The sequence below is a fragment of the Notolepis coatsorum genome, assembly GCF_963971535.1.
Source record: "Notolepis coatsorum genome assembly, chromosome: 6".
NCBI lineage: Eukaryota > Metazoa > Chordata > Actinopteri > Aulopiformes > Paralepididae > Notolepis > Notolepis coatsorum.
Window position 1 is genome coordinate 155,249,662 of NC_140170.1, and position 26,630 is coordinate 155,276,291.

Sequence of the window (26,630 nt, forward strand, 5' to 3'; positions counted from 1 at the left end):
CCTCCACAAATGTCCAGCAAAATCAACATTCTGTTCTGCATTTGGATCATACAGATTTTGTCACCCTAGTCCCCCATGAGTGAGGCCGGTTCAGAACCAGCTCACGGCAGGAGGGACCCAAATGTCTTTCTCCTGCCTACCAGCGCACCAGCTGTGTGCTTTGTCAGTCCTCCCAGAATGTTTGGCCATGCTTGGATGCATGGATCATCAAAGACCCCAACCACCCGCACGTGGATTGTTTCAGCTGATGCCATCTCATAAAGTCTCAGGGCCCGGACCTGCAGGCTCCCGGACGCCATATGCCTTTTTACAACGCATTCGCGTTTCCGGGTTACCGTTTTGCGCTCTGATTGGCCAGGTCATGTGACATGAGCGCCAATCGTGGGACGGCAAGTTTCTACACTGGTTAAGCTTAGGCACTCTTCGAAGTTGGTTAAGGTTAGAGTTTGTCTTAGAGCGTGACGGCAAGTTCTTTCGCCGGTTAAGCTTAGGCACTCTTTCGAAGTTGGTTAAGGTTAGAGTTTGTCTTAGAGCATGGCGATAGAACGCCAGGTAGTTTGCAGGCTGTTAGACGCGGAAATGGGCAAACACGCTATTGGGCGCACATGTCACATGACCTGGCCAATCAGAGCGCCAAACGGGAACCCAGAAACACGGATGCGTTGTAAAAAGGCTACACGCCTCCCGGACGTGTTTTCCCCCTCAGGCAGTTTAGGCTCATGAACAAATAACCTGCTGCCTGCTGTCTGTCTGCCCACTACTCACTGTACCGACTCACAACATTGGGACTATTGTAAACTACTGAGGAGTCGGTCGCAACTGCTAATGGGTCTGACTCTCTTTAGCTCAATTGGTTAGTGCGGCTGCCTGCAGATCCTATGGTCCCTGGTTCAAATCCACTCTGTTAAATTGGTGACAGTGGTGGGATCTCACTGCCCTGTGAATTCAGATTCAGATTCAGATTCCTTTATTAAGCCATTTGTGTAAAAACACATTGGTAATTGTTGCAGCATTACAGTGTATGCATTTTTCATTTCTTTTTTCACAGTAACGACAAACACCAACACAGACACAGGACAAAAAACAGTGCAGTGGAGGATTAATCATTTAAATACATATATATAAAGTGTAAAGTGCAGAGTTCCAGTGGGGGGGGGGGGGGGCCTGAGGCATTGATCAGCCTGGCGGCTGAGGGGAAGAAGCTCAGTCTGTGATGAGCTTCTGAATTCTGAATGAATCTGTATCCAGGTTCACGTAGCAATGGGGGTGGGATCTCAGTGCCTTAACCCCCGGGAAAATGTGAGGACGCACTTCTTGGGGGGAGGACTACTGTAAACTGAGGGGCGAGAGTGGCTCAGGAGGTAGAGCAGTTGTCTGGTAATCCGGAGGTTCCTGGTTCGATTCCCGCTCCTCCCGTGCAGCGTGTCGAAGTGTCCTTGAGCAAGACACTTAACCCCTAACTGCTCCTGATGAGCAGGTTTGGACTTTGCATAGTTGCCTCTGCCGTCGGTGTGTGAATGTGTGAGTGAATAGGTAAAATATGAGGAACAAATTGTAAAGCGCTTTGGATAAAAGCGCTATATAAATGCACCATATACCATTTAAACCACTGATTTCAGTTTTCAGTTCAGTTTTCAGGCTCTGTGCTGCAGACCGCTGTCATTGTCAAAGTTGGATGATGCGATGCATTCGAAAACTGTTTGTTTTCTGCTCTGCTCTCTATTAAAGTGTGTATTGGGCCGTTGGTCACTTGGCCCAATTATTACATGTATCTTTTTCAATTGTTACTCACGTAGAGGTCTCTCTGGGGGAACTTCTGTCTTCCCCTCTTATGTAAAGAGCAGAATTGACAGGGTTTTACCCTCAGACGCGTCATATGAGACTTGTGTCTGTGTCTTATAGGCCGGCTTCCTGCTGCTCGTCCCAGACAGCATGGAGAAAACGTTGTCTGGTGTTTCTTATTAGAATTCGCCATCGATATGTTTCGGGTTCTCGACGTGCATATAGCGCTGGCCCTGGGTGCTTCCAATGTGGAACCACTTTATGGCTGGCGCGCCTTGGTTGCCCAATTCATAGAAACAGCGTTTTCTATGCGGGCGGCTGGGAAGGAGATGTTATCTCTACCGAGCGCCAGTGCACTAGGTTAGACTCGATGGCTCACGTGCATCTCCGGGGGGAGATGACGGAGTAGATCAAAACATTGGCGGAGGGGTCTCACGCCCATGAGGTGGGCCACCAGGAGCAGTGCATTCGCATACTGACCGTCTTGGTGGCGCCCTCTGTGATGTTTTGGATCGACACGCGTACCTACCCCCCCTCTTAGGACTGGGGATGGCGGCGTGACTAGGACGCGGGACTGGTTCTGGTCGCGCCGGACCAGGTCAGTTAACCCGTTGTCCGCCGGGGCGCAGATCTGCTGTTCTGGTACCCCGAAGGACTTTGTGCTTTTCCGCGGGGAAATGCCGGGTCGGGCCAGGCGTCGCAGGGATTGATGTCGTGGATGTGTGTGTCATATGTATGCCACCACGGGTTGCCCTTAACAGTGACGTGCTTGGTCCATACTGTGTTGTACCTTGCGCTATGTTAGGGGGCTTGGTCCCTCTCCATTTGTGTCACCCCTCCCTCCCTGCTAGGATGGGGATGGGAGGGGGCTGTCGGGGAGGTTGTATTCAACTCCTCTAGGCATCCCTGTGTAGGTCCCAGTCCGCCGGGCCCAGGTCCGAACTCATTCTCGTCGACCTGTTGGCCTGGGTTAACCCTTTGAAAACTGAAACACTTGTGCTGCTTGTATAGCCTGTGTATACACGCAGTCATGTTTCTGAGTTTTCTTTGTGGGTTAAGGGAACAACCGCCTCCTGTTAAACTAAACATAGGGGGGTGGTTGGTTCTCCGGTGTGTTGGTAGCAGAGTCGACTCTCGGGTTGAGGCCGGGCTTGACCCCGTCTGCCCGAGAGTATGCCCCCACATCTTTCATGACGTCTGCCAATTGTGTCAGCCTCTTCTTTGAACCTCGACCCCGCTGGATTGGGGGGTTGGGTTTGTGGAGGTTATGACATGGTGCACAGCATACCGAACACCTCTTCTGCCGGGATACTGTTCTTGCAGTAGACCCTTTAGGCGCCTGTCTAGTCCGCAGTGCTCCAGGCACAGGTCGAGTTCTGCTCTTGGGGCCTGTTGCCTGGATTGAGGGATCAACCTCCTTGGGGGTTGTCTCCCCGGCACGCCGACTGGCCCCGCAGTGTTGTGGGGGGGTAGCCTCTTGAGGAGAGTGCTTCAGAGCGGCGTGCCAAGGGGGGAAGTGCCTGCTCTTGATTTGGGCCCTGTCCGATACACTGGCGATGTGGGGGGTGGTGTCACCAGTGACCGTCTGGTGGGGTCTCGATGCCGCGGCCTCGTTGGCCTCACCAGGCCCCCTTTTTTCGGGGGGTCCTAGTCCTCAGGTTGTCCTAGGGCTGGGACCTCCTCCACGCTCCGCTGCTGCAGCCTTGCCGCGGGGTTGGGTTCTTGACCGTCGACCCCGTGATGTTGGGGGCTGTGACGGGGTTTTGGCTTCCCGTCCGTTCCCTGGTGGCATGTGGGATGCGCGCCCAAGTGGTCGCGGGTCCTTCTGAACGAAGGTAAGTCCCACGGTCTGCTCACCCTGTGCGTTTGAGGTGCTAAACCCTCTTCGCACAGTCTGATCCGATCTCCCTCCCGTCCTCCACTAGGGAGGACCGGGGGACTCGGGTCCTCCCCGGTTCTGATGGTTGTAGGGGGCCTCAGCGGGTACATCTGTCAAGCTTTTCGCTCTGCTCAGCTCCTGTGTTCCAATAGAGCAGAGCGTAAAGCTATACGATCTATAACGTAAGGTTATCCTATAACCCTAGTTATATGAGTATAGCGAGCACTCTGCTCTGACTCACTGAGGACCCCATGGTCTTTGCCTTCGGTGGTGAAAGACTTGGGAAGGAGCTGATTGTGTGGCCACGACCCCGCTTATATAGGAGCGGATGTGGGTGTGGCCAGGCGGAGGTAAATAGGTGTGTACATGTGGAGAACGTTTTTCATTGTTAGAATGGATAAAGGGATAGTTCCAATAGAGCAGAGCGCTCGCTATACTCATATAACTAGGGTTATAGGATAACCTTATGTTTTGTCTCCCTTGTGTCTGTATCTATGTGCTGTTGGTCTTGTCATGTTTCAGTATTTAACCCTGTTATGTTTTCTGTTTAGTCATTACCCCAGCTGTGTCTAAATTACTAATCACCCTCATGTCTCTAATTAGTCTGTGTATTTAAGTGTTGTCTGCCCAGCATTCCTTGCTGGGTCATCATTACTTTTGTTTCCTGTTTCACTGTTGTGAGTACTCGTTAGTGTTGTGCTTATATCGTTTTTTGAGACTACGTCTCTCTTTTCTTTTCCTTATTTCAAAGTGTTTCTTTTCTTATAACCCTCCGTGTGTCACAATAAAGTGCACGAAAGAGCAACCAACGCATTCCGCCTCCTGTCTATCCTCCCCTCGTGTCTATGCTGCAATTGGGTTCTACACAACACCATGCCATCTAAACGTTCTAATCGTAACACCTGTCTTTAAAAAGGGTTAACTGGAAACTTCTTCTTATATCTAGGCATTTCTAGGAACTTCGTTGTCACCTCCAGATTGGACTCATCATAAATTCTTGCAAGAATGACAAATTCTTTGTCGTTTTTTCTGTTGTTTGATTCGTCGCACGACAATGAAAAAGGCTGAGATTTATTATGCTTGTAACTTCGTCATCAAACTCCACAGCTATGGCACCTGTTGAGCAAAAGTGTCCAGTGATTAGATTTGATTGTCCTTTATATTTGCAAAACAGTCTATCTATAGATCCTTTTCACTGCAGCCATTTAACAGAAAGCAGGGTAAACCTAGGCTAGTATAGATTCATTAGTAATGTTAGCTGCTAGCTAGTCTGTGGCTAGCCTTAACAAAGCCATCTTACCTTTGATGAGCTGGGTGGCTTTCGTTTTCCCCGCCGAGTACCTCTGAGCGATGGCAGAGTCAGGGAACATCATGTTAAAATCATCACAAAAACTGAAGGCCACGTTGGTTTTTGCACAAAGCATGGACATTTTAAACTCGGATTTGGTCACTTGATCTGCCTCTGAAATGTTTATCCGGTCTTCTTCTTCTACGGGTCACAACCTTCTTCTGGTCTTCCTGTGCTAACGTTCTAATCTACACTGCTGCCAGCCTGCCACCTGTCTTCACGGAGGGGAATTGCAGCCATTTTGTAAAAAGTACAGTACAGCTCAATACATACAATTGTTAAGGGGATGCAGACCAGAGAAAGACTTTCGTCTTGTTAACATCAGGGTCCCCCATTTTCAATTCATCATATGACACACACGACATACAGATAGACAGTACTGCTACATCTATACATTTATGACATACCAGATTTGCAAATACAGTACTGTTTGTGATACAAAAAGTGTCCAGAAAAAGAGTGTATATACATTTGACATAGAAACTGTACATTGGAGGAGGTTGGGTAGGTGGGGTGGGGTGGGTGGGGCTGTACATTGGAGGTGAGGGGGGGGGGGGACACTGTACACTGTACATTGGAATACTGACAAAGCCATACTTGGTCTTTACTGTACAACTGGGTTAGGACATTTGTATGGGCCAGTTTCGAATTGCAGTCTCCCGTAGGTGTTCTTTGAGAGTGTTTTTGAAAGTGGGTAGTGATTCACATTCCTTTATAGCTTTAGGGCGTTCCACATTGATGTGGCATAATTGCTAAACGTGTTTAGTCCCTTGTTTGAGCCGAATCTGGGTTTAACATGATTTGTGGAGCTCCCTCTGGTGTTGTGATCGTGGTATTCACTGACCTTTGGGAAGTATTTTGACATGTACATGGGTACCTTGGTCGTGTAGTGTATCTTGTAGACCAGGCCCATTGCCAGTTGCTGTACTCTGTCGTCTACTCTAAGCCATCCTAGGTTGGCAAAGTGGGCAGGGGTGAGGTGGGTTCTAGGAGTCAGGTCAAGCAGTAGTCTAACTAGTTTGTTTTGAGATGTTTGTAATTTGGTTTTTAGTGCCTTTGAGGTGCTTTGGTACCATGAGGTGCAAGCATAGTCGTAGTACCGTTGAATGAGTGCTCCTGCCAGAGTCTTCAGGGTATTCTTGTTTACCAGAGAGGAGATCCGGTACAAGAATCGAGTTTGTTGGTTGACTTTTTTTATTACATTGGATGCCATTTTGTCATATAGCTTATTATATTATAATATTATAACTTGGTGCTATTTTATCATTGTTTCGGCTGCTACTTCGCACACACTACATCCAGACTGTGATTGTTATATTGTAATTTAGACTACACCCATGCTGTGATTGTTATGTTCTGGTCTAGAGCTGCCATATCATTGTTCTGTTGCCACTCTGCACACATTACACCCACAATAGGATTATTATAATTAATATTGTAAATAGTGTGTTGCAAATGAAGTAATTGGGGCTAAACTGATTTTCAAATCCATTTTGTTTGAATGTGTGATATGGGATGGGTGTGTGTTTGCATGCGTGTGTGTGTGCATGTATATTGTAATATGTAACTTAACCCGCAGTTTACAACGTTCTACAGAACCCTTTTCACTACCACAATACAGAAGGTTAACCCTTTTCCGTTAACTCACCGTCCTTGCAATTCAACAGTGAATGTATTTGAGGCTACGGCTTGACAGTGATATAGCTACCACGTATATTTGCCATGAAAAAAGTTATTGCTTTGGGGACAATGAGACAAATCATATTCTCTCTCTGTTAACCACGAGCAAAGTTATTGACAGAAAGGCTTGCTAGCATGAAGTTAGTAAGGTAATGCAGACTGCAGGGCTATAATGAAAGTCAACAGTGAGCAAAGCATAAATAATGTCTTTATATTTTAATGTAGAAAATATAAATAAATGGCACATGTTTTTGGTTTAAGGCAGGATAATACACAGGTGTGCGGTTATAAATGTTTTTTTAATAATGCCCTTAGCGGAGGCTTTAATAATTATAATAATTATATAAAGGTTAATTAGCCCCCCGTCGTGCATTACGTTTCGATAACTGCACACCCCGTTGTGTATTCTCGTGTACACATACCATGGCTATGGACCAATCATATTGCTTGATTTGAGCTCCCCGTTTTAGCCTGGGCAAGATTCAAGATTCAAGAGGTTTATTCATCACATACATACACAAGACATAATAGTGAAATGAAGGTGGCCATGCCCGCTTCGATTGTGCAAAAAATACAAATAATAATAATAGAATAAAATAGAATAGAAAAATAAAAATATAAATGGGCGTGTTTGGAGCAGCTGTGGTTGTACTGCAGTGTTTCTGAGCTCCAGACCTGGTGCCACTCAGCGTCTCTCCATCTGACGCTACGCAATTACAGCAGAGCCCTGAGGCACACGCAGCTCCTCTAATGAGACCAACACGGCAAACAACGCTCACCACCAGTTAATGAATGATTCTCTCTCTCTCTCTCTCTCTCCCCCTCCCGCTCTCCCTCTCTCTCTCTGACTTCTCAAAAAAATGTGATCTGATATATTTGAGGGGGAATGTCCTTTGATGTCACCCCTTAAATTACCAGGCAGGCCAATGGCGTTAACATCGACTGGATTTCTCATACATAATTATGCAGATATTGTTCTTTAGTATTGTTATTTTCTTCTGTATGGCTCCACTCCAACTATCCCCAGAGAACACCGCGAGACAACCCCAATACACCCAGTACAACACCACACAGTACATACTCACAGGAACCCTATAAGACATTCCTTTAGTCTTCAGTAAGAGGAGACACGGGGAGAGAGATGTTGACTGGCACCCCCAGACCTTATCGCTGGAGGCGTGTCTGTCAGATACCAGCCCCCTGAGACTGCACATTAAGATCACTATCATCCTGTCAGGAAGGATGCTTGCCACCAGTGGATGAATGATGTTTCTCCGTTTCTCCGTTTCTCCGTCTCTCTCTCTCTCTCTCTCTCTCTCTCTCTCTCTCTCTCTCTCTCTCTCTCTCTCTCTCTCTCTCTCTCTCTCACCTGTCGTTTTTCTCTCTCTCCATCTTTTTTATTGATTTTAATAATAATTTTTTGAATAAATAAATAAATTCCTGTTTGCACACAGCCTGCTCTGCTGAGCAGAAATATTGATTGAATCAAAATATCAGGTCGGGAGATTGATGCTCAGAGTCCCGGGTGATGCTCTATTCAATCCCCCCCCCCCCCCTGGTCTCCTGATACTGTGAAAGTGAAAGTGTATTGCGTGCGTGCGTGTGCATGCATCATGGGCACTCGACAGTGAGTCAGCGTGAGTCAGTCAGCGTGATGAGTTACTTTGAGGCAGACATCAGGTATGTGGTCAATTGGTAATGGTATTGAAGCGCTTTAGGAATTGCTCGACACTATTTGCAAGTAGGCCTACTGTAGGATCTATATATGCTTGAACTGAGCAGCTCAAGATGTGCCAACTAGCTTGTTCTTTTGTCACATCTACTGAATTGCTCTCTCTCTCTCTCTCTCTCTCTCTCTCTCTCTCTCTCTCTCTCTCTCTCTCTCTCTCTCTCTCTCTCTCTCTCTCTCTCTCTCTCTCTCTCTCTCTCTCTCTCTCTCTCTCTCTCTCTCTCTCTCTCTCTCTCTCTCTCTCTCTCTCTCTCTCTCTCTCTCTCTCTCTCTCCTTCTCTCTCTCAATCAATTCAATTACATTACATTTGATGTCAGTGGCATGAATGGTAAATGGTAAAAACCAGCAAATGAAAATGAATAAATAGTATTGTATAAGGTGTCATCGCTTGTCATTGTTATTATAAAAGCTAATACATTTATTGAAAATGTAGTTTGTTGGAATCTCTCAAAATCTGGGCTATATTCGCTATATTATTTCAAGCATAAATTGTCTTACATTAGCCTAGTTTTCATATTGAATTTAGTTCGATGTCTGGAATAGCATATACATGGATTTGCAGAGCCCACATAGATGACCTCTGACAGGGCCGCTGAGCACCTGCATTGTTTGTTTATTATCTTTCCCTAAGAGTGCTTTGTATTTAATTGCCATAGTCTGCATTTCACGCTTTTGAGCTGTGATGACTATAAAAGAAAGGATTCATTGGACAGATGGTAATCAGCAATAGAAGTGTTTACGAGATCGTTTTGTTTGGTTATATGGGGTTACTTATGACACACTATTCCTTTAGGCCTGCGGCACAGAGGATTAGCATAGACACAGAGCACCGGGCTGCAGACAATGGTGCCGTCGTCTCTCTTTTCGGCTTTCATAACCCTGTAATAGAACCATTTCATTCCCGGTGTGCAGTCCCATCGATCTGATGCATTGACCTGAAATTGAATCTGTTTCGGCTAATGTCCTGCCTCTGATGGGTCTGGGGAAGCTTGTTTTTTTTTTTCAGCCCGAGTGGTGTCAGGATCTCTAACTGAAACGCAGGGATTAGGAGTACAGTGACGTCCTGCTCTTGTTGATGAGTGGCGCGCCGTAGGTTCCACGGAGGTGTGATTGCCATCGGCCTCCGTGTCTCCAGTCTAATAACAGATGTGTTCATTTGTATTCACGCCGCACCAGTACTCCGGGTACTCTGGTTCAAAGTGCTTAACACCGTCGGATGATTAAGTCCTCAGGTGGGGATGAAAGGCCTCATTTGAACGGGATTTGAAAAACGCTCGAGGTTCAGACTCTCGGCTTGATGGAGTCCTTGGCCGCCGATGACCCTTTATGAAGCTAAGCGTTTTTGAATGTAATCCAATCACAACAAGCACAAGCAGAACGGTTAATTGTATATATACGCGTCAATCATACAACTTGGCGTAACCCTAACTATATAGGATGGTTCTCCATTGTGTTGATGCTGTGTCAAAGTGTCAAAGTGAAGGTGGACGCTGAACATGCTGTTTAGACTCACGATTGTGTCCATTAAGACACCTTGGCCTGTTGCCACCATGTGCTATATTGTGTTAAGCCCATCACCTTTGAGTTACAAGCCAATGAAACGGCTATAGGACTACAGCGGTGTAATATTGAAGCCACAGTATAGATGATCCCCCAGGCAGAACCTATCTGTATTGGAGACAGTGTTTCTTTGGTTGGGAACGTGAATGAGAGGGTCTTTTATTGTGAGAGACAATTATGCGTTTTCCACGATGATTTCAACTATCCTGACTCCTCTTTTTGTTTCTGCTTGTTTTTCCAGAAGAAAGAATGGCTCTGCTTGAACTGCCAGACTCAGAGGGCTCTGTCAGGAAGCCTGGGAGATGCTCCTCCCCCTGTCGCACAGCCAATGGGATCCCCCCGGCAACCAGCTCCTGTCAATCAACAACAGCCTCAACAGCAAGGGCCCAATCAGCTGTCAGGGCCCACAGGTCCTCAACAGCAACTGAAACCCGCGGGTGCCCAAGTAAGTGGCCCTCTCTCTTCTGTCAGACAGGCTGGGCCCATCCCTCAAACCAAGGGCCCCACCCAACCCTCTCCTCAAACAAAGGGTCCCATCCAACCTTCTCCAACCAAGAGTCCCTGCCAACCTTCTCAAACCAAGGGCCCCACCCAACCCTCTCCCCAAACAAAGGGTCCCACCCAGCCTTCTCAAACCAGGAGTACCACCCAACCCTCTCAAACCAAGGGCCCCACCCACCCCTCTCCTCAAACAAAGGGTCCCACCCAACCTTCTCAAACCAAGAGTACCACCCAACCTTCTCAAACCAAAGGTTCTTCCCAACCCTCTGCCCAAACCAAGGGTTCTACCCAACCCTCATCTCAGAGTAAGGGACCTTCCCCTCAAACCAAAGCCCCTAACCAACCTACTGCTCAAAGTAAGAGCCCTGCCCAGTCTGCTACCCAAGCAAAGGGCCCCGGTCAGACCAAAGGGCCAACTCAGACCAAGGGACCTTCCCAGGCCTCTGCTCAGACCAAGGGGCCCTCAGCTGCCAAAGCTTCACCCACCCCTGGTAAAACAGCACCTAACTCTGCCAAGGTCTCTCCCAACCCGATGAAGGCAGCACCTACCCAACCCAAACCCACCGGTAACAACAACCAGACCCGCAAACAGCAGCAGGGCCAGGAGAAGACTAAAGTCACAACTAAATCTTTAAAGGAAGACGCCAAGGCCTTGCCAAAGAAGACTGTGTCAGAGGCTATCACCCCGTCAAGAGATGTGAAGATAACTGAAGACTCTCAGAAGGCAAGACACCATGAAGTGAGCTACCTGCAACCTCTTCGTCTTCACCTGTTGCTCTTGATTTACCACTTTCAAATTATTTATTTTGTTCCATTATTGTAGCCACTCCTCTTCATCGTCACCATCATCATCACCATCACCATCACCATCATCATCAGAATGATCATCATAATCATTATAATTCTTAGCAGCAGGAGCACCTCTTCATCTCATTATTCCATGCAATAAAAGACAATCTCTAACCAGTGTAGTAATATTATCACATATTATATCATATATCATATCACCACCATATGATCATCATCATCACCACCACCATTATCATCATCACCACCACCACCATTATCATCTCCACCTCCATCATCATCACCACCATCACCACCATCATCATCATCATCATCATCATCATCATCATCATCATCCAATTATCATCACCACCACCATCATCATCACCATCACCACCATGATTTTCGGTTATTTTTCTTCTTCGTCTTCTTTTCTGTCATCTTCATTATATCAATGGCCATCCTCCTCCTCCTCCTCCTCCCCTTCATTGTTTTAATCATCCCTTTCTTTCTACTGTCTTCCACCTGATCCTTTATCCTCATTTGTTTTCATTTGAATCATTAAGCTTTTTGTTAACTGTGACAATCTGTGATGAGGTCATTTTATTTGAGCATGTTCATGAATTCTCATTATTCTTCAACCTCTCGAAGAATACAATGGAGAATGCATCAATGGTGACTTAACAAAGCATGGAACCAAAATGGCATTTGTCAGTAGATGTTCCTACATTCAACTGTCTTTTTTATTCACTTTTTGTATGAATTTATTTAGCCATCTGTGTGTACATTACATGAAAGGAAAAATCAACCCAAATCGTAAACAGACAGTCTTTCCCAATCAAATTCCATTCACAATAGCGAGGCTGAAAATATATATATTTGGTTTCTAATACATTCTATTCTTGTGGTTTTGTTGTCAAATCAGGTGATTTAATGTCTTGGTTTAAGACCTAAAACCCCAAGATTCACATTGTCTCCCTCCCGTCAACCCTTTCACTGCCACACTACAAAGGGTTAACCTTTCACTACCACACTACAGAAGGTTAACCCTTTCACTACCACACTAGAAAGGGTTAACCTTTCACTACCACACTACAGAAGCTTAACCCTTTCACTGCCACACTACAAAGGGTTAACCTTTCACTACCACACTACAGAAGGTTAACCTTTCACTACCACACTAGAAAGGGTTAACCTTTCACTACCACACTACAGACGGTCAACCCTTTCACTACCACACTACAGAAGGTTAACCTTTCACTACCACATTACAGAAGGTCAACCCTTTCACTACCACACTACAGAAGGTTAACCTTTCACTACCACACTAGAAAGGGTTAACCTTTCACCACCACACTACAGAAGTTAACCCTTTCACTACCACACTACAAAGTGTTAACCCTTTCACTACCACATTGTATACGGTTAACCCTTTCACTACCAGACTACAGACAGTTAACCCTTTCACTACCACATTATAGACGGTTAACCCTTTCAGGTTAACCGTCTATAGTGTGGTAGTGAAAGGTTAACCTTCTGTCGTGTGGTAGTGAAAGGGTTAAACCCAATGCAGAGTTGCTCTGTGGAAACTTTGGGGCGAGATTTGTTGACTTCTAACCCATCTATAATGGAAAATACTACCCTGCACTTACAATACATACAACATAGTGACATGGTCTTACCCATCACACTGTGAAATGACAAGAAGTCTTAAACGTTTTCTGGTTGATTTTACCTTTAAGTGTTACTGTTCTTGTAATTTGACAATGTCTCCATTCGTTGCAATGCAGTTATCCTCTAATGTCTTGTTAGAATAGTATTATAGGCCGTATCTCATCTGTACAAGCTCTAATGTTTTAATTCCAGCCCCCATTATCTGTGAAACAAATGCTCATAAAAGTGTCCCTGCCGACGCGTTTTGTGAAATAGTGGGATAGAAATTGTGCAATAGCCTGTAATAGACTTTGCCATTAATTAATTCAGGGGTAAGAGATGGATGCTGTTAACTGACCTCTGACCTCTTCTTCTTCTCTCCCCCTCCTCACAGGATTCCAACAAGTCAAGTACACACAGCTTAAGTGACACCGGTTACTCCTCAGACGGCATCTCCAGTTCCCATGGAGAAATCACCGGGCAGATCCGGGAGGAGGGGATTAAGCTCAACGAGAGGGGGGCGTCCAGCCCGTCGGAGATCACCAAGCTGGAGAGCTCCATGAGGCCGTTGCTAGAGTCGAGGACAGCGGCGGACCAGAAGCAGAGGCCGCATTCGCTGTCTGTAGGTCAGGACCGGGAGTACAATTCCGACGAGGAGGCGGCGAGGGACGAGTCAGAGGACGACCTCAGCTGCAAGCTGCGTCATGACTACGTGGAGGACAGCAGCGAGAGCGGCCTTTCACCGCTACCGCTCAGGCAGAAGAAATCCCATAAAGATCTCACTGATGAGGAGTTCATGAGGAGGCAGATTATGGAGATGAGCGCCGACGAGGAGGAGCAGGAGGAGGAGTATGGAAGTCAGAAGCCCAAAAAGGCACATAAAACCAGCGGGGATTCAGCGAGGGAGAAACGGCGACTCACTCAACATTCCAGTAGTTTCGAGGAGGACACCAAGACGTCGGACGGTGCTTATAAGGCGAGTGAAGAGGACGACGGCATGATGGCTTCTCAAGGAGGCCTCCGGCGGTTTAAGACCATCGAGCTGAACAACACTAGCAGCTACAACCGAGACATGGAACTCAACACTGAGCATGACCTAAGGGAACCGGAGCTGGAGATGGAGAGCTTAACCGGTTCTCCAGAGGAGCGGTCCAGGGGGGAGTATTCATCCACCCTCCCTGCCACCACTCCCAGCTACACCTCTGGCACATCCCCTACGTCGGTGTCGTCCATGGAGGATGATAGTGACAGCAGCCCGAGTCGCAGAGCAAGGCTAGAGGAGGCCAAGCAGCAGAGGAAAGCTAGGCATCGGTCCCACGGGCCACTGCTGCCTACCATTGAGGACTCGTCGGAGGAGGACGAGTTGCGGGAAGAGGAGGAGCTACTTAGAGAGCAGGAACAGATGCGAGATCTGGAGCAGCAGAGGATCCGTAGCACAGCCAGGAAAACAAAAAGAGACAAAGAGGAGCTACGGGCACAGAGACGCAGGGAAAGGTCCAAAACTCCGCCTAGCAACCTCTCTCCCATCGAGGATGCATCCCCTACGGAGGAGTTGAGACAGGCAGCAGAAATGGAGGAGCTCCACAGATCCTCCTGCTCTGAATACTCGCCCTCCTTGGACTCAGAGGCAGAGGGGTTTGAAATGATTGGCGGAAAGCTCTACAAATCAGGGAGCGAATACAACCTTCCAACCTTCATGTCTCTCTACTCTCCTACTGAAAAGACTACAGCAACCTCGCCAACTGACAAAATGCTGAAAAGTGCGGAGGAGGTCTATGAAGAAATGATGAGGAAAGCAGAGATGATGCAGAAGCAAGGCCAACCGGTAGGTCAGCAGACGAGTGCACCTCAGCCTGGCAGTAAACAGCATCTGGAAACTGGAGCTGCTTTAACCCCTGGCTCTAGTCCCACACAAATTGCTGCCCCTGTGTCCCACTCCACAACTGCGAGTGACCCAAGAATGCCAGGAATGCGAGCAACGCAGCATCTATCAAAAGAAACTCAAAATAGGATGATGTCACAAACTGCCAAAATTGGGGGTGTTATTCCCGGGGTTACTGTCCCAGCTACCCGACAAGCAGGAAGTACAGCGTCTGCTGCCACCAGCAGGACAGGTCCACAGGGGTCAACACAGCCTGTATCACCTGACCCTGGAGCATCCACCCTCTCCTCCAAAGTCTTCTCCTACTTCAAAGGTCCCAGCCCCCCACTCTCCCCCTCCACTTCTCCCGCACATAGCCCCTCTCACTCCCCCTCCTCACGACCCACCGGTGCTGCCGGCAGGCAACTGCCCTCTCAGCCTGGGGTTCCTGGCAGGCAGCTGCCTTCTCAACCCGGTGTTCCTGGCAGGCATCTTCCTTCTCAGCCTGGTGGCGGCGCTGCATCCCCAGTGCCCCCTCATGGAGCTCAAACACCTCAAAGAGCCGTGTCGCCACGTCTTGCGCGACAACGGTCATCAGATTCACCAGTGATGGTGATAACACTCAGCTCTGACACAACCTGTAATTCCAGGCCCCTGACTGTAAATTCATCCACCTCTCCTTTGTCATCGCCAACACAGGCCAGCGGTTTGTCCTTGTATCGCTCCCAAGGCCCCTCGGCAAGTTCCCCAACATCCCCAAGAATGCATCCGTCACAGTATTCCCCTCAACATTCCTCGCATATTGATAGGGTAAATGTTGGTATGAGCACAGTGAATGCCACAGCTTCATATAGTCGTGGATCCCTGTCAATGGAAAATATCTCCCTATGTAGAATCTCAAACACTCCGGGTACTTCTAAGGTCGTAGGGCAGGGCCATGTGCAATTGAGTGGTAGTGTAGTGGACCTGAGAGCCCCAGTGAAGCCCAAGCCTGCCCCAATTATAATGACGGATCATGGGATGGACTTAACATCACTGGCTTCTGACACCAGAAGGTACTCTCTGGGAGCGGAGCAGCCTTCTAGTAGACACACAGCAGTGCAGCCACTTATAATGAACCTCAATGCACAAGAGCAACCGCATATATCCGTGTCAACTCCAACCACAGTGAGTGTCACGGTCGCAGCATCTATGTTCATGTCCCAACCCAATCAAAAAGTAGTGTATGGAGATCCAAAACAGAACCGCGGTGGGTCGGTTGTGGACCTGGGGCAAGGCGTCGGAGCAGCAGTGTGTCTAACTCAAACTAAGCCGCCGATTACTGACCCATCTATTCCCAAGATTGACGCCTGTCTAGAGGACCTGGGCGTCCAGCAGCACCAGCTCCAGCTGCAGCAGCAGAAGCTTCTCCAGCAGCAGCAGCTTCTTGAGCAACAGCTCCAGCAGCATCAGCAGTCCTCCTTTGCTCGTTACAACCTAGCGAACCAGGTCCAGCCGCTGTTGTTGAAGAAAGACCTTGTCGTAAGCCAGGCGAGCGGTAGCCAGCCTGTGGTGAGTGTTAGTGCCATTCCTAGAGTATCCCCCCTCCCTCCTCAGCCAGTGTCCGGGGGCTCTAATGCTCAAAATGATAACTATGGTGGGGTTGCCTTAGAGTTGAAGAATAAGCCTACGGTGATGAACCTGTCCACCGGGAAGCCCCATGTCATGATGGTACAATTGGACGAGAGTAGCACGTCACAGGGGGCCACAGTGACTCAGCTTGTAAAAAAAGATGAGCCTCCTCCCCCTCCCCCTCCTCAGGTTCTGGATCTCACAGGCCAGATAAAACCAGAAAACCAAGTGGCTTGTTGTGATGTTGTTTACAAACTGCCCTTTGCTGGTAGCTGTACGGGGTCTTTCGGTCAGAAGCCCACAACGGTACCATCGGATACAAATCCCACCCCTGAACCTTCTCAGGTTGCCCGTCCGCCCCCTGCCCCACACTACAATGCAGGCCAACAGCAACCCCAGTTGGCAGCCACACAAGGAATAACAGAGGAGCGTATACCATACCAACCAACCATACCCCCCTCAGGAAGAATACAGCCCTCTGTGTCTGATACGAACCTGCCCTCCATGACGGATGCTGGTTCTCACTACTATCAGAGAACTGATCAGGGTGGGATGGCAGTGGATCTGAGCAGCATGAATCAGCCCTATGAGGGTGGTGCCTATCTTGGCATGGGAGCACAGTATGGCTCCTACACGGACTTGCGACACCAAGGAGACACTGCAGGCGCTCCATTACCCCTGCGTAGATATGGTTCAATGTCAAATATAAATTCAGATTATGGCTACAACCCCCATGACCTGTCAGGAGTACCGGACTCCAACCTGGCACAGTACAGTGCGACCACGGCCAGGGAGATAAGCCGGATGTGTGCAGCTCTGAATTCAATGGATCAGTTTGGGAGCCGTTATGGAACTAACCCTGAGCTTATGCAGTATGGCGCTGGTAGAGGAGGACCTATGGGTAGGCTCAATCTACAGCAAAGCTTAGCATCAATTAGAGCCAACCTACTGTATGGCCTTGATGGGCGACCCACTGCACATGGTCAAACCTTAACAAACCTAATAAATGCTAGACAAGCGAGTATACGGGCCTTGTATCCTGCTGCTATGAGAGGAGCTGATGGGATGATATACTCCACCATAAACACTCCTATAGCCTCCACGTTGCCAATTACCACACAGCCTTCCTCCGTCATACGTCCCGTGCCCAGAGGGGTGTACAGACCTTACGCTACAGGTGTAACTGCTGTACCACTGGCTAGCCTCACCAGGTTGCCTCAAGTGACTCCTAGGATGCCTCTTTCCACACAGGGACCATACCCTTACCCTCCAATAAACCAATATCCTACTCCAGCCCTGGCCCCCGGAAATGTGCCTATTATGAGCACCTCCACCCAGGAAACTGCAGTCTACCTTGGCAAGCCCTCTGCAGCTGTTTCCGGGCACACAGCTACACCCTTACCGCCAACCCAACCAGTTGCTCATTTGGGCGCACAAAGTGTACCAGTGCACAGTGTACAAACTACTGCAATGCACATTCAGTCTGCAGGACTCCCTGCAATCCACCAGACAAAGCAATCTCAAATCGCAACACAGAGTGTTACATCACTCTCTCAGACTCAAGGTCAACCTCAGATTTCGCAGCAAATACAAGCCCAAATACAAGCCCAAATACAAGCCCAAATGCAAGCCCAAATACAAGCCCAAATGCAGCCACAATTGCAAATACAACACTTACCCCCTCAAACTGAAGCTTTATCGCTGACTCAAACCCAACCACAAATTCAACCAATCACTCAACCTCAGGCACTAGTGCAGCCACAGACACAGCCTCAGCCCCAGCCTCAGCCTCAGCCTCAGCCCCAGCCTCAGCATCAGCCCCAGCCTCAGCCCCAGTCCCAGACCACACCCCAAGCCCCTCCGTTAGCAGCACCCAGCTCTGTACTTTCCCCGGAGACAAACATGGAAGAGGAACAACTGAGTCAACAGCAAGAGCAGATGCTGCAGCTGGAGCGAGAGAGGGTGGAGCTGGAGAAGCTGCGTCAGCTGCGCTTACAGGAGGAGCTCGAGAGAGACCGCATGGAGCTCCAACGGCACAGGGAGAAAGAACAAATGCTTGTGCAGCGTGAGATCCAGGAGCTGCAGACAATAAAACACCAGGTTATACAGCAGCAGCAAGCGGAGCGGGAGACCCAGCTCATTATGCAAAGAGAACAGCTGGCCCAGCAGAGGATGCAACTTGACCAGATCCAGTCTCTGCAGCAGCAGCTCCAGCAGCAGTTGGAGGAGCAAAAGAGGCAGAAGACTGCAGCGGTGGAAGCGGCCGCAGCAGTTGCAGCAGCAGAGGCAGCTGCAGTATCAGCAGCCGCGGCAGCAGTGGCGACGACGTCAGCACAGGGTGCCATGCAAGGGGTGGTGGTAGGCGGAGGACAGCCTCAAGGTTTTATTATCTGTGACCAGAGTGGTAGAGTGATTCAACAAGATGGACAGAGTGTACAGTTCTGGCAGGATGGACAGGTGGTTCAAGCGGTGGTAACATCCAGGCCTATCCACAGCTCGTCCTCTGAAATATCCTTGAGACACACCGAAGATCAGCCAGAGTCCAGGATGATGAAAAAGCAGAATTCCATGCCCCGGCTGAGGGACGGCGCGGAGGAGGATTCGGTGAGGAGGATCACAGACAGCTGTGTGCAAACGGACGAGGAAGACGGAGAGGACAGGTTCACGAACAGGCGTAGGAGAACGAGGCGGATTGCAGATTGCAGCGTGCAGACCGACGAGGAGGACCAGGGAGAGTGGGACCAGCAGCCAGTGAGGCGTAGGCGGTCACGCATGTCCAAGCACTCTGACTCCAGTGCAGAGAATAAATCAGATGGCACACCCAAAGTGTCTTCCTCAAGTATAGCTATTCAAACCACCAATGATTCCTCATGCCAAACAGAGTCAGAGCAGCTGGGCAGAGTTTCTCCTGCCATCCACGTAACGATGGCAGAAACGTCAAAGGTCGACCTATTACATTACATAGCTGCCCCTGAGAGGACCCAGAAAGGAGAGAGTCTGGCCTGCCAGACAGAACCAGAGGCCCAGTCCCAGGGTGTGGTAGCTCCTCAACTAAGTGTGCCTACAACCATCAGTCCGTACTCCACCAGTCTGCATATGGTGGGCGCTATCCCGTCTGATCCCGCCTCCCAACGGCTCCAAGGGGTGGCTACGTTCGAGAGGAGGAAACCTGATCCCCTGGACATTGGCTATCAGCAGCAGCAGCAGCAGCAGCAAACCGAATCTCCATCTCGCCAGCCCCCCAAATCCCCCCAGGTGCTATACTCTCCAGTGTCCCCGCTGTCCCCTCACCGCATGCTGGAGACAACGTTTGCCTCCCAAGAGAAGCTCAACAAGGCACACGTCACACCCCAGCAGAAGGCCTTCACCGCCGAGACCCCGCAGCGCCACCAGACCCTGCCGAGGCCCATCAAGAGTGTGCAGCGCTCCATGTCGGATCCCAAGCCTCTCAGCCCAACGTCCGAAGACCCTGCCAAGAATAGGTTCTCCCCGTACCATCAGCAAGCTCTCTCCAACAGTCAGGTATGAAATCGTCAATCAAGCTTCACTTAAAGGAACGTTCCACCCAAAAAATAAAGCAGATTTATTCATATTGGTTCATCGTGACTTAATGAGTGGTAAAAGAGTTGGAATGTGTGAGGTCACATATTCCAGGAAGAATTAAATACAGTAATGATGAAAATTAAAGAAATATCAAGGCCTTAGTGAGTGATTAACAGTTCCTCGTAAGCCATATGCAAAGGCCTTGATATATTTTGTTTCATTTTCATAATTTCATTGAGTTGTTTTTTATACTGCCAACACCATAATGATGTCACACATTCCAACTCTTAATAACACTCAAACCAAATTACAAGACTTGTGAGCATAATATATTTGCTTTATTTTGTGGTGGTGTTCCTCAAAAAGGAAATGCAGCCTAAAACCAATTTTCCATGTTTGATAGGATTATTTGTGAATTATGAATAGCCCTCAACTCTTAACTAAAACTAGATTCCAAAGAAACAACACTGATATGTGATGTATTCTATTAATTTAGCATCATACAAGGATTATAGACATATATTTGGGAGAATATTTAGGTCACTAAAGTTTCAAAAACGTTGAAAAACTAAACAAAACAAAGAAACCTACTGCTTCTATGAACAATTGCTTTATAGAAATGTGAACAAAAACTGCCAAATCGGCTTCATTACATGCACAATTTCTGCTGTCTTTTCCTGCTTTTGGTTCGGTTTGCATTCACACCCCAAACTAAACGGTCCAGGGTTCACTTGGAGGTGGACCGAGACCACCTCAAACAGACCCAAGTCCAATTACCGTGAACACGCCCTTAATCTTATCACATTCATAAAGCTGGCATGACATCATTTAGGTTTCTCCAGGAATCCACAGAGTAACGCACACAGAGCGTTCTTCTCCAGGAGCACACAGAGCGTTCTTCTCCCGTGGTCAGAGGCAGTGTGCTGTAATGTGGATGCCTTTCTTTGGCATCACTAACGTCAAAACCGCACCGCAGCCAACTATAGCTAGCAACACCCCGGTGATGTGACAGTCCTTACATCAGCATTTTCCTCGTTAGCGGCATTTAGCGACTCTATGGGGGATTTATATGTTTCCCTCGGTTTCTTTCTCGAATCCGTGTGGTCCATGCTCAGTCGATGCAATACGCTAGGGCAGTGGTATGGTTTTGATATAATACGCTAGGGCAGTGGTATGGTTTTGATACAATATGCTAGGGCAGTGGTATGGTTTTGATACAATACGCTAGGGCAGTGGTATGTTTTTGATACAATATGCTAGGGCAGTGGTATGTTTTTGATACAATATGCTAGGGCAGTGGTATGGTTTTGATACAATATGCTAGGGCAGTGGTATGGTTTTGATACAATATGCTAGGGCAGTGGTATGGTTTTGATACAATACGCTAGGGCAGTGGTATGGTTTTGATACAATATGCTAGGGCAGTGGTATGGTTTTGATACAATACGCTAGGGCAGTGGTATGTTTTTGATACAATATGCTAGGGCAGTGGTATGTTTTTGATACAATATGCTAGGGCAGTGGTATGTTTTTGATACAATATGCTAGGGCAGTGGTATGTTTTTGATACAATATGCTAGGGCAGTGGTATGGTTTTGATATAATACACAAGGATAGTGATATGGTTTTGATATAATATGCTAGGGCAGTGGTATGGTTTTGATATAATACACAAGGATAGTGATATGGTTTTGATATAATATGCTAGGGCAGTGGTATGGTTTTGATATAATATGCTAGGGCAGTGGTATGGTTTTTCCAAAAACAGGAGGGTCGTGGCTAGAGTGCATCCACATTACAGCAAGCTGCCTGTGACTGTGGAAGAGGAACGCTCTGTGTGTGTAATTATTTATTTTATTTGATTAAATAATTTCTTTTAATTATTATTATTAAAAGTGCACAATTTCTGGCCACCTCATGATTTCATTACTCCCTTACTCACTCCCTTCTGCCAGTTCGTACCTACCCCCAAAACCTGTGCTCCATAGTCGAGAGAATAGATTTTCTAGTTTATTTTCCATATTTATATCTTTATATTTTCTTTCTATCTTTGGTGCTATTTCTTCTCTTCAGTAGTGTAGCTCTAGTTCAAGCTAATTGGGATTAAAGTCCAAAATGGCACACAAGTACTTTCAAATTGTTATAAAATTGTCACCATTTCTCTGAACCATTTTATGAAAGTAAACTGAATGGCTTCCTTCACATCTTGATAAAAGGATGGTTTAATTCACTCTGTCCATGTGCTCTAGCTGCATGCTAATGACAGCTGGTGTCAATTTCTCAGAATCAGAAAGCACTGGCATGATGTATTTATTTTTGGTATGCCCTCAGAGGGGATGTGCGTAGTCATCAATAGGATATAGCCTAGGCATCTAAAATTGTAGGCATCCTGAATATTGTAAGTTGATCAATGTAATGGTAAATCATTATTGATCAACGTAGGCTGTATGAAATGTTGTGTTCGCACGTGAATGGAGTCATATGTGCGTGCTTGCGTGTGTGTGTGCGTACGTGTGTGTGTGTGTGCGTGTGTGTGCATGCTTGCGTGTGTGTGTGTGTGTGTGTGTGTGTGTGTGAACATGGCTGCATCACGGCGGTCTGGCATCAGAGGAAGTGACAGAATGTTCTGAGGAGAGCAGCTGGTCATGATAGCAGGGTGTTCTTCTTCTTTCGCTTCTCTTTCTCTTTTTTCCCCACCTTTAAACATCCCTCCTTTTCTCCCTTTTGTCATGTCCTTCTCTCTCTCCCCCCCTCTCCTCTCTCTCTCTTCATATCTGCCATACCTCTCCTTTTCTTTCTCTTTCTCTCTCTCTTTCTCTCTCTCTCCTCTCTCTCTCGCCCTCTCTTTTTTTTCTCCCTCTTGCCCTCTCTCTCTCTTTCTCCCTCTTGCCCTCTTTCTCTCTCCTCTCTTTCTCGCCCACTCTCTTTTTTTCTCCCTCTCGCCCTCTCTCCCTCTCTTTCTCCCTCTCTCTCTCCCTCCCTCTCTCTCTATCTTCCTCTCGCCCCCTCTCTATCTTCCTCTTGCCCTCTCTCTCTCTCTCTCTCCCTCTCTATTTCTCTCTCTCTTTCTCTCTCTCCCTCCTCTCTCTCCCCCTCCCTCCCTCTCTCTCCCTCTCTCTCCCTATATCCTGCTCTCTCTCCCTCCTCCCTCTCTTTCTCCCTCCTCTCTCTGTCTCTCTCTCTCCCTCCTATCTCTCTCTGTCTCTCTGTCTCTCTCTCTCTCCCTCCCTCCCTCTTCCTCCTCTCTCTCATGCTCTCTTCTATATCTGGTAAAGCCTTCAGTGATGCCAGAGGGATACACAGTGTCTAGGCGTCCTGGTAGCGTCCTGCTGTCTCTGCTTGTTAGCAGCTGGTCCAGGCACATTCATGTTCCCTTTGCACTCAATCAGTGTTAATTCAGTCAGTCCGAAGAACAGACCCACAGAAATCATAAGGGGATTTGAGATATTTCCGTCCATTCTGTTCATGTTGAAATTATGTTGCTCTCATGGATACTCAATAGATTCACCATGGGTCTACTCGACTCGACCAATTTGTAAGTAACATAAAATCTCATTATCGTTGTTATTATTTGGAAGAAATAATTGCTTACTTTTTCTTCCTTTATTTTTTTGTTGAGATTATTCTTTGATATAAGTATAATGTCATATGCAAAAGTGAAAAAGTTAAATGTAAGGGTAATCGTTTTTCTGATCCCTTTAGATACATGAATATATTTAATAAATGATTAGCAACATTCAAAAGGTGATACAAATATTCCCAGGATGAATACAAATAAATAGACAAATATAATATTATTCTTTATTGCTACTTTGCTCACACACCTATGCTTTCTTTGCTGCAATGTCATGTTTGGGGGCACTTCACCACCTAACTGCTCCCGATGAGCAGGTTTTCACCTTGCATGGTTGCCTCCGCCATCGATGTGTGAATGGGTGAATGTGAGGCAAAAGTGCTATATAAATACAGTCCATTTACCATCTGTAAAAGAAAAATAACATTCATAGTAATCACATTGTTTTTAGACTAATGCTTGGATTAAAAAAAAATTTTAATAATAAGTTGCTTAGTCAAACACATTTATTGGTATAATGAAATACACACTGGTCTAATGTTTGATTTGTTGCAATTACAATATTATGAGCTTAGCCAGACTATCATAAAACAGATGAAAAGGGTCCGCTTTTCTGTCCAGAACATCCATTTATTAAATCAACGCCATGAAACTAAATGATGTCAAATGGAAGCTAAAGCTCGTTCAGCTCAAAATAACTGAAGGTATGAAGTAATGTGGGGATATATATCGGTCTGCATAGTCGCTAGCCCACGTCCGGGGATAAAGACAAATCAGCATTCTCTGTGTAAGAACACTCTGTTTAATTTACATAAAGGTATCCTGTTTATAGCTCCGTGTCGGCTGACGATGTTTCCTCTCTCCTAACAGATGGCCTCCCTGCAGCAGCAGCAGCAGAACTCTCTGATGAGGAAGATCAAGAGGACTCTTCCCAGCCCCCCTCCAGAGGAGCCTCCTCTCCCCATCGTCACCCCCGCTCAAATGTACACTTCCCCCGGCATGCCCCAGAGGGTGCTGCCCAGGCCCGGCCAGGGGGTCACCAAGGCGGGCCTGCTGAGCGAGCTGAAGGCCGTGGAGCAGGAGTCGACCAAGCTCCGCAAGCAGCAGGCCGAGCTGGAGGAGGAGGAGAAGGAGATCGACGCCAAGCTGCGCTACCTGGAGCTGGGGATCACCCAGCGCAAGGAGACCATGGTGAAGGACAGGGAGAGGAGGGAGCTGGCCTACCTGCGCTGCATGGGCGACGCCCGCGACTACATGTCGGACAGCGAGCTCAATAACCTGAGAATGGCAGCTGCCACGGGGACCTTCGACGGGAACGGACTTCTGACCAGGCCCAGCACGGCACCGCTGAGCCAGTTCACCAACGACCTCACCGCGCCCTCCCAGTATCCCTCCGCCGCCACACCATACATGTCCTATCCTTATCCTCAAAGCCAGCCGATGCCCACACAGCAGCCAGGTCCGGCTTACCAACAGATAGGTTTCCAACCTCCTCAGTACCCCTCATCCTCTGCCCCCCAGCCGGGAACATTCCAGCCCCATCCTCCCCAAGGCCCTGGCTACCAGACCCCGGTGGCCTACTCCCCACACATCTATGGCCAGTCCTATCAGACAGACATGGGCATGCAGCAGCAGCACACTCACCAGGCCTTCCAGTCTCCAGGTCCCCCTATGTCAGGCCAGAGCCTGCCTTACCCCAGCCACAACGCCTACCAGCCTGGCCTCACATATCAGCCCCAGGCAGAGATCCTCACCGTCCACCAGAGGCCCAGGCAGACCTCCCTGGCTGACCTCGAGCAAAAACTGCCCACCAACTACGAGGTCATCAGCAACCCCGCGGTGTCAGTGGCCTCGTCGGCTCCTGACCCGAGCTTCGGCGTGGTCTACGCTAACGCCTATGGGCAGTACCGGCCCCCCGAGCCTGGCCTAATACACGCTGTGGAAAGCCCCACCTCTTCCTATGCCGCGGATGGCGTCTATACCTCCAACCTGGAGCAGAACATCCCCAGAAACTATGTCATGATCGATGACATCAGCGAGTTGACTAAAGAGAATGCTGGCCAACCCACTGATGCTCTAGGTCACCCTGTCGGAGGGCGTTATGGTGGTGAGAACGGCGCTCCGCGTGGAAATGCCTACGGACGGCCCGAGGATGAACCTGTAGATGCTTACGGCAGGCCTACGGGTCCCGCGGGCTACCAGGGTGTCGTCGATGGTCGGACCAGCACCACCGTGAGCGGAGGGTCTTCTTATTACTATGACGATTATAAACATTCCACGCCACGGAGCGGTCCGGGAAACACCCAGAAACTCACGTCCAAGAACCTAGCCCCCGCCGTGGTCTCCTCCAAACGCAGTAAGCACAGGAAACAGGGCATGGAACAGAAGATCTCCAAATTCTCCCCCATCGAGGAGGCGCGGGACGTTGAGTCCGACCTGGCCTCTTACACCATGACGACGTCGACCGGGGGCAGCTGCACGGTGGTGTCCAGGTCCAAGAAGCTGCCGGACGACGCGGCGTACCAGCAGAAGTACTACGGCACCAGCCGCGAGGCTCTGGAGGAGGAGGAGCACCTGTACGGCAGCTCCGGAAGGTCCAGGTCCACCGGCTACGGCATGGACAAGATCTCCTCCCGGGACGCCACAGGCTACAGGAGCAAGTCCTACGAGAGGGACGCCATGGAGAGGTCCCAGAGGGGTAGCCGCGGCGGGAGGCCTCCCATGCGCACCCAGAACTCCGAGGAGGAGAGCCCGCTCAGTCCCGAGGGGACCCCCGTGGGGATGGCGGGCGACCCGCACGATGTCAGGAACCAGTACGGCTCCAGCCACTCCCTGCCCGACGTGCAGGACCACCACATGAAGGACGTGCCCCGGAGCCACGTCTACAAGCCCGATGACCCCTACCTGGTGGACGACATGCACTGTGCTGTTTCTGACAGCGAAGGTAACTGGTGCTGAATACCGATCACTGCTCGGGCTGTTAGCTCCTCCCTCAGCTTGTTTTGTCCCCGAAAAGAGACTGCATGTCCAAATGTTGAGTATTGAGAGCATCGTGGTTACTCCTTTTTTTGTTCTGTCTGTTGGGCGAGGAGGGGGCTTGAATCTGCCCAATGCATGAAGCC

The 26,630-nt window shown here is 48.5% G+C and overlaps 1 protein-coding gene across 1 annotated transcript in view; it reads left to right on the plus strand.

Annotated features, from left to right (window-relative positions):
* bsnb (bassoon (presynaptic cytomatrix protein) b) overlaps positions 1–26,630 on the plus strand; it is a gene marked incomplete at both ends in the record, with an annotated part of 147,125 nt that overhangs the window by 115,735 nt on the left and 4,760 nt on the right. The window contains 5 exons of the mRNA XM_084315776.1: positions 10,221–10,424; positions 10,785–11,204; positions 13,314–17,702; positions 18,138–19,913; positions 24,379–26,452. Of these exons, the coding sequence (XP_084171902.1) occupies positions 10,221–10,424; positions 10,785–11,204; positions 13,314–17,702; positions 18,138–19,913; positions 24,379–26,452 (8,863 nt within the window). The remainder of the gene's footprint in view (positions 1–10,220; positions 10,425–10,784; positions 11,205–13,313; positions 17,703–18,137; positions 19,914–24,378; positions 26,453–26,630) is intronic.